We start from the raw sequence: 14,575 nt of genomic DNA, 5'->3' as shown, positions 1-14,575 counted from the left end.
TTGTGAAAAAGCAACATAGAAGTTGAAGATCTAGAAACTGATTTCTTATCTTTGTTCATAGACACCCTGGAAAATTCTCCACGTTTTGTACATCTGAGCTAGGGCCGGCACTAGCAAAGTGAGTGACACACTTCCCTGGGGCTCAAAATTTAAGGAAGCACCCCCCCCCCAAAAAAAACCCTCAGTAATCATGATAAATAATGCCTGAATGAGATATTTTGAAAATCAAAATTAATGCAAAGAAATCCATGGTGAACACAACGTCAAAACTTATAATAAAGATCCCAAGACAGGGGTACCTGGCTTGAAGTCCACAGGTCTCAGGGTCCCAGACAGAAGAGCAGAAGTGGCCAATTAAAGATGGGTAACGATTCTCTTGCCCATGCTGCCACCTGCTGCTGAAGGTGAGTCATTCCCGCTGCCTGCCCAACAGGTGCCCAGGGACGCTTCTCCCGAGGGCCCACGCTCAGGCACCAAGGCACGCACTTCGGGAACTTTGAAAATCCACCTACTTCATGCCAGATCGCTGAGTGGAGTCCAAGAGCCCAAGGCTCAGTAGCAAGACCTAGATTTGAGCCTCAGCTTTGCCTCTGACTCGCCGCGCCTTCTTAAACAAATCACACCCCCCTTCTGAGCCTGAGTTTCTGCACCTATGATGACCTCATTACCTCATTACCTCTTCCCATAATTGTGGAATTAAATTAAATTCACAGTTTCTGTGAATGCCAAGGAGATTGTCTGGCCCAAAGTATGCCGTCTCCCACTACCACACATCAAATCCAACTGTTACGGGTTTATTACTGAAGGCGAAACCTTCCAAAGGACGACCAGGCAGGGAAGCATGCTGCAGTGGTCCAGAGGGTGGGCGATGCCGTGCTGATGGGATGAGGAAGGCTTCCCCTACCAGGTGTCACTACAGCGGGGCCGACATGACTGGAAAAGCCACGTCTTGTCCAGAGCTGGCCAATAGCCTCTGGGGATCACAGGCCACTTCTCTGATGCTTTTTCTCAGAAATATTCTAGTACATAAAGTGAGCATGACAGTGATGGTAAACAGACCAAGGCCCGTGTAGATCAGCCCTGGGGTAAATCCTGGCTCGGCTGCTTACTAGCTGTGTGACAGAGGAAGTCCCTAAACTTCCTTGAGCCTCAACTTTCTCTTCAGGATAATAACACGTCTTGTCCTGGGTGGATTGAATAAGACAACATATTAAAGTTCCTGCAACGTGGTGGGCAGAGGGAGTGGGAGCTGTTATTGTAAACATGGAGTTTTCTGTGAGGACTGGGAAGGAGGGGGACACACCAGCCGGGCAATGGTGGCAATTGTCATATTTGGCTTCTGCACCAACCAGAGTGTGTCTGGCAAGGAGGGGGCTGAAACTCCCCCGTGGGCAGCCTCTGCTCTGACTCCACCCCCACCCCCAGCAGGACTGAGCACGTCAGTGTACCCCAGAAAGGGATCGAGGACAGGAGGGATGTGGGGGAGTCTCCGCTGCCCTGAAGTTGGGAAAGGGATGCTGGATTCCAACAGAGGAAAGCGGAGTTTACAAAAAGAAAGCTGGAGGTCTGAATACGGCTGTAACTCAGGTAACAATCTTATACCAGTGTTCATTCCTCCCACGACCTTGGTTATGTAAGAAAACGACCTTGCTTTCAGGGACACACTCAGATAGATATCTGGGGAGCGGCGACATCATGCCTGCAATCCACTGTCAACCGGTTCAGAAAAATAAAAGGATAAAGCGAAGACGGAAAAATGTTCATGTTTGGAGAGCCTGATCGAAGGGTATACAGGAATTCTTGGTCCTTTTCTGTAGGTAGGAAGTGATATGGAAAAAAAAAAAAAGTTATAAAAGAAAAAGGCAGCAGCAGTCCGGGATCTCTTTCCCCTGCCTCCGCGGAGCCCCTCTCCCGAGAACCCACCCAGCCGCCCTCACACGCCCTGTCCCCACCGCGAGCACCCGGCACAGACGCACCCACTCTCCAAAAGCTGCACCAACTTTATTTGCAAAGGGAGGCTCCAAGCGCTGGAGGGCGTCTGCGAGCCGGGGTGCGAGGCCGGAGGGTCGCACGGCCCCGCCCCCGGCCCCCGGGCCCCGCCCCTCCCAGGGGCCCCATCAGCCGGCCTCCCGGCCGCACGCAGCCCCGCCCCCGGGTCCCCGGGCTACACGATGGCGAACTGGCAGATGGAGGGCAGCTTGTCGCGGCAGCGCTTGTCGAACCACTTGCCGTTGGCCGCGCCCGACAGCGCCGCGCAGTTCTCCGCCTTCCCGCCGTCGGGCTGCGCCGTGATCTCCGTCTCCCAGTTCTTGTAGGTGATGGGGCCGCCGGTCATGTCCACCCAGGCGCCCTCGGTCGCCATGTCGTTGAGGCCCAGCCAGATCTCGGCCTCGGCGCCCAGGCTCTGGCGCAGGTACTCGTACAGCGCGTCGTTCTCCGAGCCCGTCTGCGGGGTGCCCAGCGTGCCCCCGCGCGAGATGCAGTCCTCGCTCGCCTCGTGGAAGGTCTTCGCCTGGCTGAAGGCCAGGAAGCACTTCATGTGCACCTTGGTGCCCTTCAGGCAGACTGCGAGGGGGAGAAAGGGCCGTCACGAAGGTCCCCGGGTCCCCGAGCCACAGAGCCACCCGCCCAGAGCAGGCCCACCCACCTCCATCCTGTCCCTGACCACCCCATCGGCCCTGGACGGTCCCCAGACCCAGACACAGACCCAGGCCAGAGGGCGTGCTGGGGTGGGCACCGTGCAGAGCCCAGGCCCCCGTTGAAGAGGTCCTGGTGCTCCTGCTGCTGGGGTGAAGTCAGCCCCCCTGCTGCAGACACCCCAAACCCCGGACCTTGAGGCCACACCCCTCCAGGGGTGAAAGAGTGCAAAGGCAGGGTAATCATTCTGAAGGGCGCTTCCCTTTAGAATTAGGAAGCTAGACTGTGTTTACTCGGCAGTTGGGTTTGTACCTTGGTTTCTAACATTTTTAAACAGATGGGGCATATGCTCCGTTTGTCCTCCTGCTGCTGGCCCCCAAAATGTTAGGGCTGGATCTGCACTCCACCCCATCCCATCCCCTGGCTCACACAGTTACTCCCGCTCCACTTACTCAGCAAATACCTGCATGACCCCATGGGCAGCTGACCCCTCCGGAGTGTATCACTGAGCTGAGGTGACTCACACACAGTCCCAAGTCAGCCGTTCTGCCTCCTGCGACATTGCAGGTCGTGCAAGCTGGCCTCGTTGCCCTTCCCCATCTGGCCCCACACTGCCTTTCCTTCCTGCTGGGGACACTGTGACACACTGCCTCGGCCTGGACCCCCTTTGGGGATGAAGGATGCTAGACATGCTGTGGGAAGACAGCCCCTAGCTCTCAGCCCCCTTGGGAACCGCCCCAACGGAAGACAGCCACCTTGCCCAAGGCCATGTCCCCTCCCAGGACAGCCCGCACCCAGCGTGCACCAAAGGAGCCCCAACTCAGGACAGCTCTGCAGGGTCTTCCTGTTGTCTGGTGTCCCTCTGCTATTAGCTGAGGATTTCCTTGAGACCCCAGTGCTGCTGAGTTTTTTCTGTCCCCCCTCCCCTTCTTCCTTCCATCACCTCTCTCTCCCAGGAGCAGATCCTAACAGTAACCCCTAATCAGCCTCCTGCAGGCTAAATTCTATCTCAGGGCTGCTCTCTGGGAACCCCACCTGCAGCGCGCCCCCCCCCCCCCCACCGTCCCAGGGCTGGCCCTCCATGAATGCCGCTTCTCAGTGCCTTATCATCACTCTAACACGGTTGCTACACCCTGTTCACCATCCCTGGCTTCATGCCGGCCCTTCCTATACCTTTGCTCCGGCCGTGCCCTCTGCCTGCAACCCCTCTTTGGCTTCCTACACATCCTTTAAGGGTTCAGGCGAATGTGTGCTGGGTGGGGACCTCACATGTGGTTGGTGATTGGGGGAGAAAAGGGGCGATGGTGGGAGGGGGATTGCTCTTTGGCTAGGTCAGCGGCGCTCAGGCATGCTTTGGGTGGGTTATAGACAAGATGATTTACAAGCTGGGGTCGTGAGGGAGAGGCGGAGGAGAGGGACAAGGTCCCCAAGGAGGCCGGGAGACAGTGGACCTCCTGGCAATCAGCCAAGAAGGGGGGCTGGTAGGGACTTCCTTATGCCATAGACTTTGTGCAGGGAGGTCCCCACCACATCACCTCACCTCAGGGGGAAAATGGTGTCTGGGTTACATGGACTTTGCACAAGCAATAAGCTTAGACAGGAGAGGGATCTTAGGGCTTGTCCTGCAAATCCATCCCCATCCCTTCCACTTTACAGATGAGGAAACTGAGGCCTGGAGTGGCACTGTGCTCCAACACTGGTTGACCCAGCCAACACCCCCTTTTCCCACTCCCCCCACTTGTCTGTCTCCACTGCAAAAGCTGCAAAAGCTCATTCTTGCATTGGAGCTACAGGTGGTCATATGACAGAGCTCTGTGAGCTGGACTTTGCTGATAAATGGGACAGATGTGGCTGGTCCCCCTTCCCCTCTCCTTCCTGCCTGTAATGCACTCAGGATGCCCGGAACTGGGCCAGCATCTTGGAACAAGGCAGTGTAGCTTCTGAATAAAGGCAGCTACCTACCCCCAGGTTCACCTTTTTGTTTAAGCTACAGTTAGGTTTTCTATTACTTGAAGCCAAAACATGGTAGACACTTCTTTTTCCCCATCTGCCAGGTGAAGCAAGCTGTCCTTCCTCCCTTCACCAAAGATTTACTGAGTGTAGCTATGTGGCAGGCACTACGCTGGGCAGGGTGGCGGGAGAGACGAGGGTGACCAGAAGCACACACGGCCCCTGTGTTTCGGGGCTCATGGTGTAGTGCGGAAGGCAGACATAAACCAACCAGTGAATATAACGTTACAAATGGCAATACATGAGGTAAAGGATGTTCTTTCCTTTATGTTCTTCTGTGAGAGCTTATAGCTGAGGAGCCTGATTGAGACGAGGGATTAAAGACTTTGAGATGTTGATGCTGGAGGTGTTTATTATGTGGATCTTGGGGGAGCCATTCAGGCTGCCAGAAAAGCATGTGCAAAGGCCCTGTGGTGGAGGGACAGAGTGTGGCATGTTAGAGGGACAGAAGGATGGCAATGTGAATGCTGCAAGAAAAGAGGGCAGGGTGTGTGTAAAAACTGCCCATTGAAAGGGATCTTGGAAGTTTCTGGGGAGGTGGGAGGGGAGGGGAGGGGAGGGCCCAAGGCCCAGGAGAGAAATGTACCTTGGTAAGAGAAGCAGCAGGTGAGAGTGTGGCTGTGGACCATGGAGGTTTGTAGATTTCCTCAGGAAGAGCCAGGGTGACTCCCAGGTGATAATTTGGGAGGCAGCGTAACAGAGCTAAGAGCCAGGCTCTGCTGTCCTAGCTGTTGGCAAGACTCAGCTTCTGGGTAGAAGGTGGGGGCGGGGCTGTAGCAGTGAGCCCACTGCGTGGGTTTTCTGGGTGGAATGAGTCAATGCACATAAAGTACTTAGTGCAGGGCCAGGCACGCCGTGAGCTCACGTCAGTAAGTGTTACCTGTCAGTGCTAGTCTCCATTCTTTGTGCTCTCCAGGGCGAGGTCACAGAGGACTAGGTGAGGCCCTGGTGTACGTAAAATGGAGACGATATGAGAGGAACACAGTGGAGACAGAGAGAGGATAGTGGCGCAGGGGGGCTGGCCAGGCAGTGCTGGGGCAGGTGGCCGTGACGGTGCCCCCAGGCGCCGCCGCTCTCCCATCTGGCCCATCCCTGCTTGGCTGGTTAGTGCGGGGCCAGGAAGACCAAAGCCTGCCTTCCCCTGCACCCAGCACACACTGGGCAGGCTGCTTCTCATCCAGGTCCTAAGCTGTACTACACAGCCAGGTGGGAAGGGTGGGCAAGGAGCAGGACCTCTCCGTGCCCGTCCTTAAAATGGAGACAATAAATCCTGCCTGAGCATCCTACCTCTGCCCCACAGAGCGCTCCAGGGCTATCACTTCCCATGGGTGATGATGGATTCTTGTGGGAGAACTTTTGTCCTTTGGGACACTCCCACTCCCCCACGTCAGGGGGTCTCCCCAAGAGGAATCAGGCTGAGCAGGGGCCTCCCTGAACCGGGTGCCCTGGCCTACAGGGCTGGCCTAACGGAGCCAGCAGCTCTGGTGCTAGCCGGAGCCTGCAGGTGCATTGCCAGCTGCCTGCCTGAGCCCTTTTCTCTGGTGCTTCACTGCCCAGGATGGCTGCCACCTGCACTCACCCGTCTGCAGGGCCTGCTGCTCCTTCAGCAGGGCCACCTCCTGGGCCAGGCTCTCCAGCTGGCTCTTGAGCTCCTCAAACATCTTCGGGCTCACGACATCTAGGATGAAGTCAGGACTTAGATGATCACAGACAGGTGAGGATGGTAGGAAGGGTTGCAGCAGGGCAGGGGCTGGGTGGGGTGCACCCTACCCCTCAACCACAAAGGACAAGGGGCATCGATTCTCCTCGACCTTGACCTCTTGCAGAGAGACCCGTCACTTGCTCCTGCCATGTCAAAACCTGTACTGCATTGGCTCAGGGAGGTCCCCAGGGATCCCATGATGGTGGGGTTGGCAGGGGCTGGGCTTGGGGCGTAGGCAGAGTCTTCAGTGAGCCCCAACCATCCAAACCCCCTCCCAGCTCCAGAAGAGAACGGAGCACAGGAAGCAGGGCTGGGGGCCCTGGAGACCTCCCTGGTTCACTGCCCCTGGCGGGAGGAAGAGGCCCAGGTCAGTCCGGGACCCAGGGCGGCAGCACAGGTCCGTGTGCGCACGGCTCTGAGGTCACGTGCATGTGCATGACCTGGAGCAAGGTGCTCAGCCTCTCTGAATTCAGGTCCCTCGTCAGTGCAATGGGAAGGTGGCAGCTGCACCTCAGAGGACTCTGCGGAAGACTAGAAACTAAGAGAAAGAAAGTGCATGAACAGTGCTGGGCTTGTCATCAGCCCTGGGACCTGGGTAATGAATGCGTCTATGCCACCGCTTCACAGATTCTCAGACAGGAAACCGAGGCCCGAGCGAAGCCATTTGCCCAAGATCGCAGAGCCGGCAGCTGGCAGGGTTGGCGCAAAGCCCGGGCCACAAGGCTCCCCGCCACTGGCAGGGCAGATTCCCAGTGTGGACACCAGACCCAGCTGGACTGGGGTTGGGAGCCGCTTAGGCACGAACTCTTTCTACATGTGTGTAAGTGGAGAGCTCTGTGGGCGGACCCGTCCTTCCGAAACCCCGGGGGACTTCAGGGGAGGCTGCGCTCCGCAGCGGGCAGCGCGGGGCAGGGCTCCCACGGCCCCTTTGGCTCTGCCTGCATGAAGCCCACAGTCATGAGGGGTGTGGTCAGAGCCTTTGTGCATCCGTAAGACCCCTTTGCAGGGGAACCGCAGGAAACACACGCAAAAAGCATACTGTGTCTACAGAAATTAGTGATGTGACTTATTAAGTAGCAGGAAAATGGTGCCCAGATGAGCAAGGCCGAGACAGGAGGGCTTGGGGCTGGGAAGGGGGCCTGGCGGGGTTGTATGTGCCTCACCCTGGACCTCTGCCTCCGCTGGTCCACACCAGCTCTGTACCAGTCACATGACAAGCTGCACAGGGGGCCATTCGAGGCGGTTCAAGTCGGGCGCTGCACACAGGCACTCGGCTAAGGGGTCAAGTGGGGGCGCATGTCCAGGCCTAAGGCTTGCCCTAGGCTGCGCTGGGTCAGACCACAGAAAGGGGTGCCTTTCTGTAATTTGTCAGCTCAAAGGCGCACCTTTGTAATGTGCACCAAGGTGGCTGTGTGTACAAGGGGCCCTCCAGGGACTGGCCAAGGAGCACGGTGCAGCGCTCCACCCGAGGAAGGCGTGTGTGTGTGGGGGGGGGGGGCCCTGTGTTACCCCCTGAGGCCATCCTGCCCACCTGTGCTCCTTGGCCAGGTGTGGCCATGCCGCCCCTGGAGTTCCAGCCGCCTGAGCCCTCCCCTCATGCCTCTCCTCAGGCTGATCCCGTTTTTCTTCCCAGAGATAGACACTGTGACTTACTCTTACTCGTCCTTCCAGAAAAATTGTGTGCATGTACAAGTATGTTATTTTCATATAAATCAGCTTTTCAAAACAAGTGTCAGCAACGTATCCATTCTGTTTTGAACTTTTCTTTGTTTACTTTATAAACCAAACCTCGGAGATTATTTTCCATCACCTCTGCCCTGTTCCTTGTCGCGCCCCGTGGGTCTTCCTGGTCCTGGTGCACTTTTTGTACTTCACTAGTCCCTGGCCAGTGGCAACTGTCCATGGACAGGAGGATCAGAGAGGGGCCTGAGGGGGAGCCCGTGCCCCTTTCCTTGCTTTGTGTTTTCTGTGCTATAGACCTGGCTGCCATGTCTCCACCTGGCACGTTCCCAGCCTCTGAGCCCGGGGGGCAGGTGACAGCCCCTTCATTGCCATGGCATTTCACAGATGTTGTCGCAACACAGCCGGGGTGACTTCACTGCAGGCAAGGCTCCAAGGGCAGGCCCGTGCCACAGCCAAGGTGACCCAAGGACACCCCAAGCCCCAGAGGCAACAGAGGGAGCACAATGCTGCTTCCAGCGCCCTCCTCAGTTTGAACATGTTGACTTCCTCAAGGGTGCTGTGCACTACAGAACCCAGCGAGAATTAACTCATTCCTCTTACCCCCAATGCACCAAGCAATCCTGGGTGCCAGGCACTTTACATGTTCTGTGTCATTAAATCCTCATGACAACCCTTGGAGCAAATGCCACAACCCCCATTGTACAGTTGAGAAAACTGAGGATCGGAGATTTCAAAGCAGAGCCATGGGCTCTCTCTCCGATGAGGGTTGAGCATCTCCAGACTGCCAAGCAAGAGGTTTGATTGCTCTAAAATAGTGAGGGGGTCAGAGGGAGAGGAGCAGATGTCAGTTGCGATGATCTGGAAGGTTCTGACTGTGAGTCAGTGATCCTCACATTTCTGCCAACTGGCCCTGCTATCGGAGGGCCCTCCCAGGCCCCAGGGGGCACATCAGTAGTTCTCTGGACTCACCCAGAAGGAAGATGAGCCCGAGGACCAGCGGAGGAGAGGGTGACCAGCTCCCTGGAGGATGGAGAGGGGCCCCGGGCCCCTCCTTACCTTTCTTGGCATTTGCAGCCTTCTTGACCTTGGGGGATGGTGGCTCAGCGGTGACCTGGGTCAGGAGGGAGAAGAGGCAGAGGAGTAGGTAGGCCCCCCAAAGCGCCATGCTGCTGCCTGCGGTGAGCCTGGGTGGGAGAGCAGCGGCCGCCGGGACCAGGGCTGCAAGTCTTAAGCAGCTGCCACGAGGACCTCTGTCCAGGAAACCCTCCCAGACTTGGCCGCGGGCGTGCCAAAACAAAACAAAGCAAAGCAAAACACGCCCGCACAAGGGGGAGGCCTGGGAGCCAGAGCCTCGCCTTCCAGGGAACACACACCCCGCGTCCTGGCCCTGCCTTCTGAGACAGTCGTTTTTTTCTAGGATTCTGAAAAACGCATGAGTCGTCAGAGCTCACACCTTGGGCAGGTGCGGGGTCCCTCCGTTCCGGGCACTGGCTCAGAAAGGCCTCCCACCAGCAATGTGAGGGAAGTCCTGTCATTTCCCCATTTTACAGTTGAGGAAACTGAGGCTCAGTGAGGTTGAAGGACTTGCCCAGGCTGCCCAGAGGTTAGCAGCAGGGCGGCTAAAGAACAGTTCCACCCCATGGGGGCTGGCCACCTGATGGACCAGTATGGGGAGCCGGGGTGCTTGGTGGTGGCAAATGTAGCTCAGCCCCAGATTTGGAAAACCACTGGGGGCATGGTGGCACGCAGGACCCACTCCACACACCGGTTCTGCCGTGGGGAACCAGGCCTGCGTTTCTATAATAGCTTAAAAGCTTGCTTTCTGCTAAAGGCCCCCCTCATTCTGGGCTGAGAACAACAGATACTCAGTGTGTAACCTTGAAGCAGTTTCTTAGGGCCTATTCTGGGCTTATTTTTAAGAACAGGATGTGGCTAGATGAATTATCCTTACCATGCATGCATGTGTAACATTCTTTTTTCTGTTATATAAAAGTAATAATCATATAAGGCAATGATTGGCACAGTGATTCCTAACTTTCTTGGATGTAATCCACCTAAAGAGTTAATAAAAGCCTGTTCAGGCCGAGGCACACTGCGCTTTCTCCTCTAGAAAGTGGCCAGTTTTGTCCCCTCTTCTCCACAGGATTCTTGCAGTCCGTGTGCATTTATTCACTTCACCCACAGTGCCATGGACCCTGCTGGTCGGAGGTCCGCGACAGGCCAGAATGTTCGCTGCGACGATTTTGTGTTCCTGCCCCTGTGCACTTGATGCATCTTTGGTGAAAAGTACAAGCGAGTCCTCCCCTGTCTTCACCTGCTATTTCTCAACCATTTAGTCCTGAAGGGGAGGTGACTACACTGGGACAGGGAGAAGTCATGGTGCCCAGAGCTGTCAGAGACAGAGCAGGGAGAAAAGAGCGTCCCCGGAAGGGAGGGCCTGTGTGGGCATCAGGTCCCAGCAGGGTGGCAGGGGTGTTCTTGGGGAGCCCAGCGAGGAGGGAAGGAACGGGGTATTCTCAGTCTCAGATTAGATGCCTACAAAATATGTATTCATTACAAAGAGAAAGAGGGACCCTACAGTGGAGAAACCTTAAGTGACAAGAGGGGAAGAGATGGGGCGCATACAGGGCACCCATCGAGGAAGTAAATCTGTTGAAGACCATGGAAGCCAGGTTCCTTAGGGTCCGAGATGGGAGGTGCAGATAACAGAGGCCACCGGGAGGAATCTCACGTGTAGGATTAACACGGCAGCCATCTGGGGGCCATTCTGGACCTCAACTCAGAAAACCGAATCCCTACGTTTGATGGAAACGAGCCCTCCCGTTCCCCGCGGCCACAGGGAGGGCCTTGACCAGCAGCCCCCCCAAAGCCCTGAGCACGCCCAGCTGCCAAGCACCGGCCCCTAAATACAGCTTTCCACGGAGAGGAACCAGAGCCCCGCGGAGAAACGGTTGGTTCCCCAGCTGGACAGGGAAAGCAGAAAATGAGCCTGGAACAAGCTGTTTTGCCAGAAAGCAGGGGGTGCTTAAGGAAGGAGGGGCGCATGCCAGTAAGACACAGAGTCAGCTTGTATTTTCGTCCAGGGGCCAAAACCAGGGCTGGTTTGAGCATCAAAATAGTGACAGGAACAATAAGAGAGGGAAACAGAGAGGTACACACGGATGTAAATAAGTAAAGAACTGAAAGTCCAGTGAGGATCGGGCTAGTTTCATAAACGGAGGACGAAGCAGGGGCAGTGCCCAGAGAGGTCACAGCGAGGACGTGAAGCATCTGTCTGTCAGCCCCCAGGCGTGGCGGGAGCACACCTTCCCTCTTTCCTACTTAACCTGGCCAGCGAGTGCCCTGCACTTCAGGAAGGACGCTCGCTCAGAGCTTTCCATTAGCAGGGAGCCCCGTCTTTGGTGTTTCATCCCGCAGGCTTCGCAGTCGTGTGCACATACACACACATGAAAGACACAGCGCTCCTCCGCCGGCTCCTGTGCTGTAAAACGACTTCCGTAAAACCCCAGCAGGGAGGTGTCTTCTGGCTTGAACCTCCTCAAGCGTAGGGGTGGCCTGGGCCCCGAGGAGGGTCTACGCAGCCCGGGAGAGGCAGCAACTGCCCTGAGGGGGGACGGGTTCATCACACACTGCACGCGCGCCCCTCGCCAGGGCCCGTAGCACCCTCAGAACGGTATTTTAAAGGGATGCCTGCATCCTATGTGTGCGTTAGAAGTGCTGTTTTGTTCAATGTAAGCGTGGAAATTAGATCACCGTTTTTGATAACCCTGATCAGGCCTGTCACTCTTAAATTGCTGCAGGGGCCCATTGTCCCCGGACCTGAGTTAAAAGCAGGTTGGGAGAGGCGTGGGATGTCGCGCCCACTGACCCTGTCAGGTGCCTCTGCGTGCTTACTTACATCCTTCCTGGGACGAGCTGCTCATGACTGCAAAGCCGCTGGCTCCATCCTCAGTCGCTCAGCTTGTTAGGAAGTCCCCCTGTGGGGAGGCCCACAGGCTGGCGAAACCTCCCTGGGGTCCCTGGCACGGCCTTGGGAGCAGGCAGGAAAGAGGCTGGCGAGTATCTGAAACAGGCTGTCGTGTCCTTTCCTTGGCTGTCTCTTCTCCCAGTTCCTCTCCCCTTTTGCTCCCAACTGTTCCTCTACCGTGTGGTTCCCGGACTTTTGACCTTCTGGAAAACCACCTTGGGACAGAATTTTGCTTGTTGCTGTCTGTGTTGTGGTGCGGCTCCCAGAGCAAAACATGTTCTCAGGGCCCTGCCTGCGGTCGGACTGGACACTCTAGTCAGAAAGCCACAGGTGCATGGGCTCTGTGGCCATCAGGACTCACTGTCGCCAGATTGAGCTTATGGACATTAAATACCCCAGTCCCCTTGTACGTGGTGGCCACTGCAAGGGACCCACAGCCAGCCTCAGTGGCGTCCCTGGATCTCATCCTCCCAGCAAGAAAGATCTCTGTGCCGGCTGTCCCCGAGGCCTCTGCAGCCCAGCAGAGCAGCACAGGCGGGGGTGACTTCAGCCCAGAGAACGATGCTGGGCTAATGTGCACAGGTGACCCACGCTCCAGGAAGTGTCCCTGCACTAAAACACCACCCCCAGGACCCAGCATTTTGTTCTTTTTTATTTTTTTTTATAGAATTGGACCCAGCGTTTTTACACCAACTTCCCCAAGGCAGGAAAATCAGGAGAGGTCTAAAAGGCACAGTTCAGTTTTCAAGTTTCTTTTGGCTGTTGTCATTTTGGTTTTTCCCTCCAAACTGTTGGAAGTCTGAGTTACATAAACCAAGCTCTGGCCACTCCGCCCGTGTCCACGCAAACAGCACGGAAACTGCTGGCCCGGCAGCACCCTCACCCCTCCGCTCAGCCCGCACAGATGTTCCCTTTCAGCCCCACTGGCGCCGCGTCAGCAGGACCGGGGCCGCCTGCGGAGGCGGCGAGCATTGCGCGTGCTCTTCCAAGGTGGGAGCACCCAGGCTGAGCATCTCCAAGTGTCACGAGGGCAGCCTCCGCCCTTAGTCAAATCCAAAGACAAAGGGCCTGTAACCGTGGCCTCAATGACCGTCATTGAGAAAGTCACCCGGTCTTTTCCCAACCTGGTTGGCCGGGTGCTCTGTCCTTTGTTCAACATGTATCGCCTCTGCTTGCGCTCTGTGACCTTGCGATGCGCTCCTCCAGAGGCTCTGGGTCTCTGATCTGTGAACTTCATGGTGCTTCTCAGTCCGGTTGCCAGCCCCCATCCTGTCCTCCGGTGGGACAGGATGGTGGAGCTGGCTGGAGCCGGGGTTTCCCTTCCTCAGGTCAGCTAGTTTCTGATAAAACCCCAGCAGGTTGAGGCTCTGGTTCAAGTCTGCCCGAGGGCAGGTCTTGTTATATTTAAACAAGGTCCCTTTGTCCCGCCTCCTGCATGAGGGGTATTTTCTCCAAAGTTTGCTGTGAGGACCAGGTCGAGCTCCCCGAAGTAAAGAACCTGGAGCCTTTCGTGGTCAGAGCTGCACACATGGACCCTCCAGCCGCTCAGCAGCGGTACCTCCGGCTTCCCTTCCCCGTCTGGTTCCCACGAGGGTTTCAGGGCGCTTCTGCCCCAGCCAGGCGGGAGTCTCTGAATTTGCCTGCTGGTCTCTGCACTTTGGGGAGCAGAGGTTCACCTTGTGACCTCACATCCCACAGATTTTGGGAGAGCTGTGACCTTTTCCATTTGTTTAGGTCTGGTAGCTCTCCTCCTCAGCTCCAGGTGACTGCCAGGCCCGGGCTTCAGGGGGAACATCAGACCTCTTTGCCAGGATGTGTACCCCCTTTCCAGCCATGGCGCTGGTCTGACACCCTCAGGGTCCCCTGCCCCCTCTATTCCCCAGCACAGGCCAAGACAGGCCATTCTTTGCGGGGTAGAAATAATACTGGCACGAACTTTATATTTTGCATTTTCACCTCCCTTGTGTCTTGAATTATTTACTTTGGTTACATTCCCAGAAGTGGAAATATGAGGTCAAAGGGAACAAACATTTTCAAGGCCTTTAATACACACTGCCAGATTATTTCCGGAAAGTTTGAAAGAGCAGAGATTTATGTTCTGTTGGCAGTTTATACGCGAGGCCACTTAGTGAGCAATATGCAAACTGCTGTTAATAGTGTAAGTCCATATGTTTTACAGGCTTGAATTTACATGACTTGGGGAGACAAGGAGTCACAAACATAATAAACGAATTTTAACATTCTGTAACATCACATTCTTTCCACGCCTACCCTCCCCCTCTCCATCCCCAAGCTCTAATTGCCTTTTGGCCAACTTCCATGTTCTTCTCCCTGGTGTTTATGTAACGGCCGCTCTATTTTCCAGTCCTCACCTCCAGTTTTTTCTCCCCATATTCTCTCTGAAGGCTGCAACACTCAGAAATTTCTAATCGACGCCTCTCCCGGAGAGCCCTCGCCCACTCGGGGCCTTCGTCTCCCCTGGGCTGTGCGCCGCTCCCAGGTAGGGGTGGCTTTCGAGGGAAGGTGTGGGTGGGAGAGACAGACGCTAACATAGAGGAGTGGGCACAAGGAGGTTT

General features: G+C 56.0%; 1 protein-coding gene across 1 annotated transcript; it reads right to left on the bottom strand.

Annotated features, from left to right (window-relative positions):
• Positions 1-1,982: 1,982 nt before the first annotated feature.
• CLEC3B (C-type lectin domain family 3 member B) lies at positions 1,983-9,334 on the bottom strand. Its single transcript, XM_090284620.1, has 3 exons — positions 9,089-9,334; positions 6,227-6,325; positions 1,983-2,565 (listed from the first exon to the last, which is right to left on the bottom strand). The coding sequence occupies exons 1-3, from the start codon at positions 9,195-9,197 to the stop codon at positions 2,165-2,167; spliced, it is 609 nt and encodes a 202-aa protein (XP_090140746.1). The 5' UTR covers positions 9,198-9,334; the 3' UTR covers positions 1,983-2,164.
• Between the last annotated feature and the right edge of the window lie 5,241 nt (positions 9,335-14,575).

This window comes from Furipterus horrens, unplaced genomic scaffold (assembly GCF_987537825.1).
Source record: "Furipterus horrens unplaced genomic scaffold, mFurHor1.1.pri manual_scaffold_7, whole genome shotgun sequence".
Taxonomy (NCBI): Eukaryota; Metazoa; Chordata; class Mammalia; order Chiroptera; family Furipteridae; genus Furipterus; species Furipterus horrens.
This window is presented reverse-complemented; position numbering and strand designations above follow the sequence as displayed.

Coding starts and splice junctions, on each gene's coding strand:
- CLEC3B (XM_090284620.1), bottom strand. CDS start 9,197: ATGGCGCTTTGGGGGGCCTACCTACTCCTCTGCCTCTTCTCCCTCCTG. Junction 6,326..9,088: donor GGCTGCAAATGCCAAGAAAG/GTAAGGAGGGGC, acceptor ACTTCATCCTAG/ATGTCGTGAGCCCGAAGATG. Junction 2,566..6,226: donor GCAGCAGGCCCTGCAGACGG/GTGAGTGCAGGT, acceptor TCCCCCTCGCAG/TCTGCCTGAAGGGCACCAAG.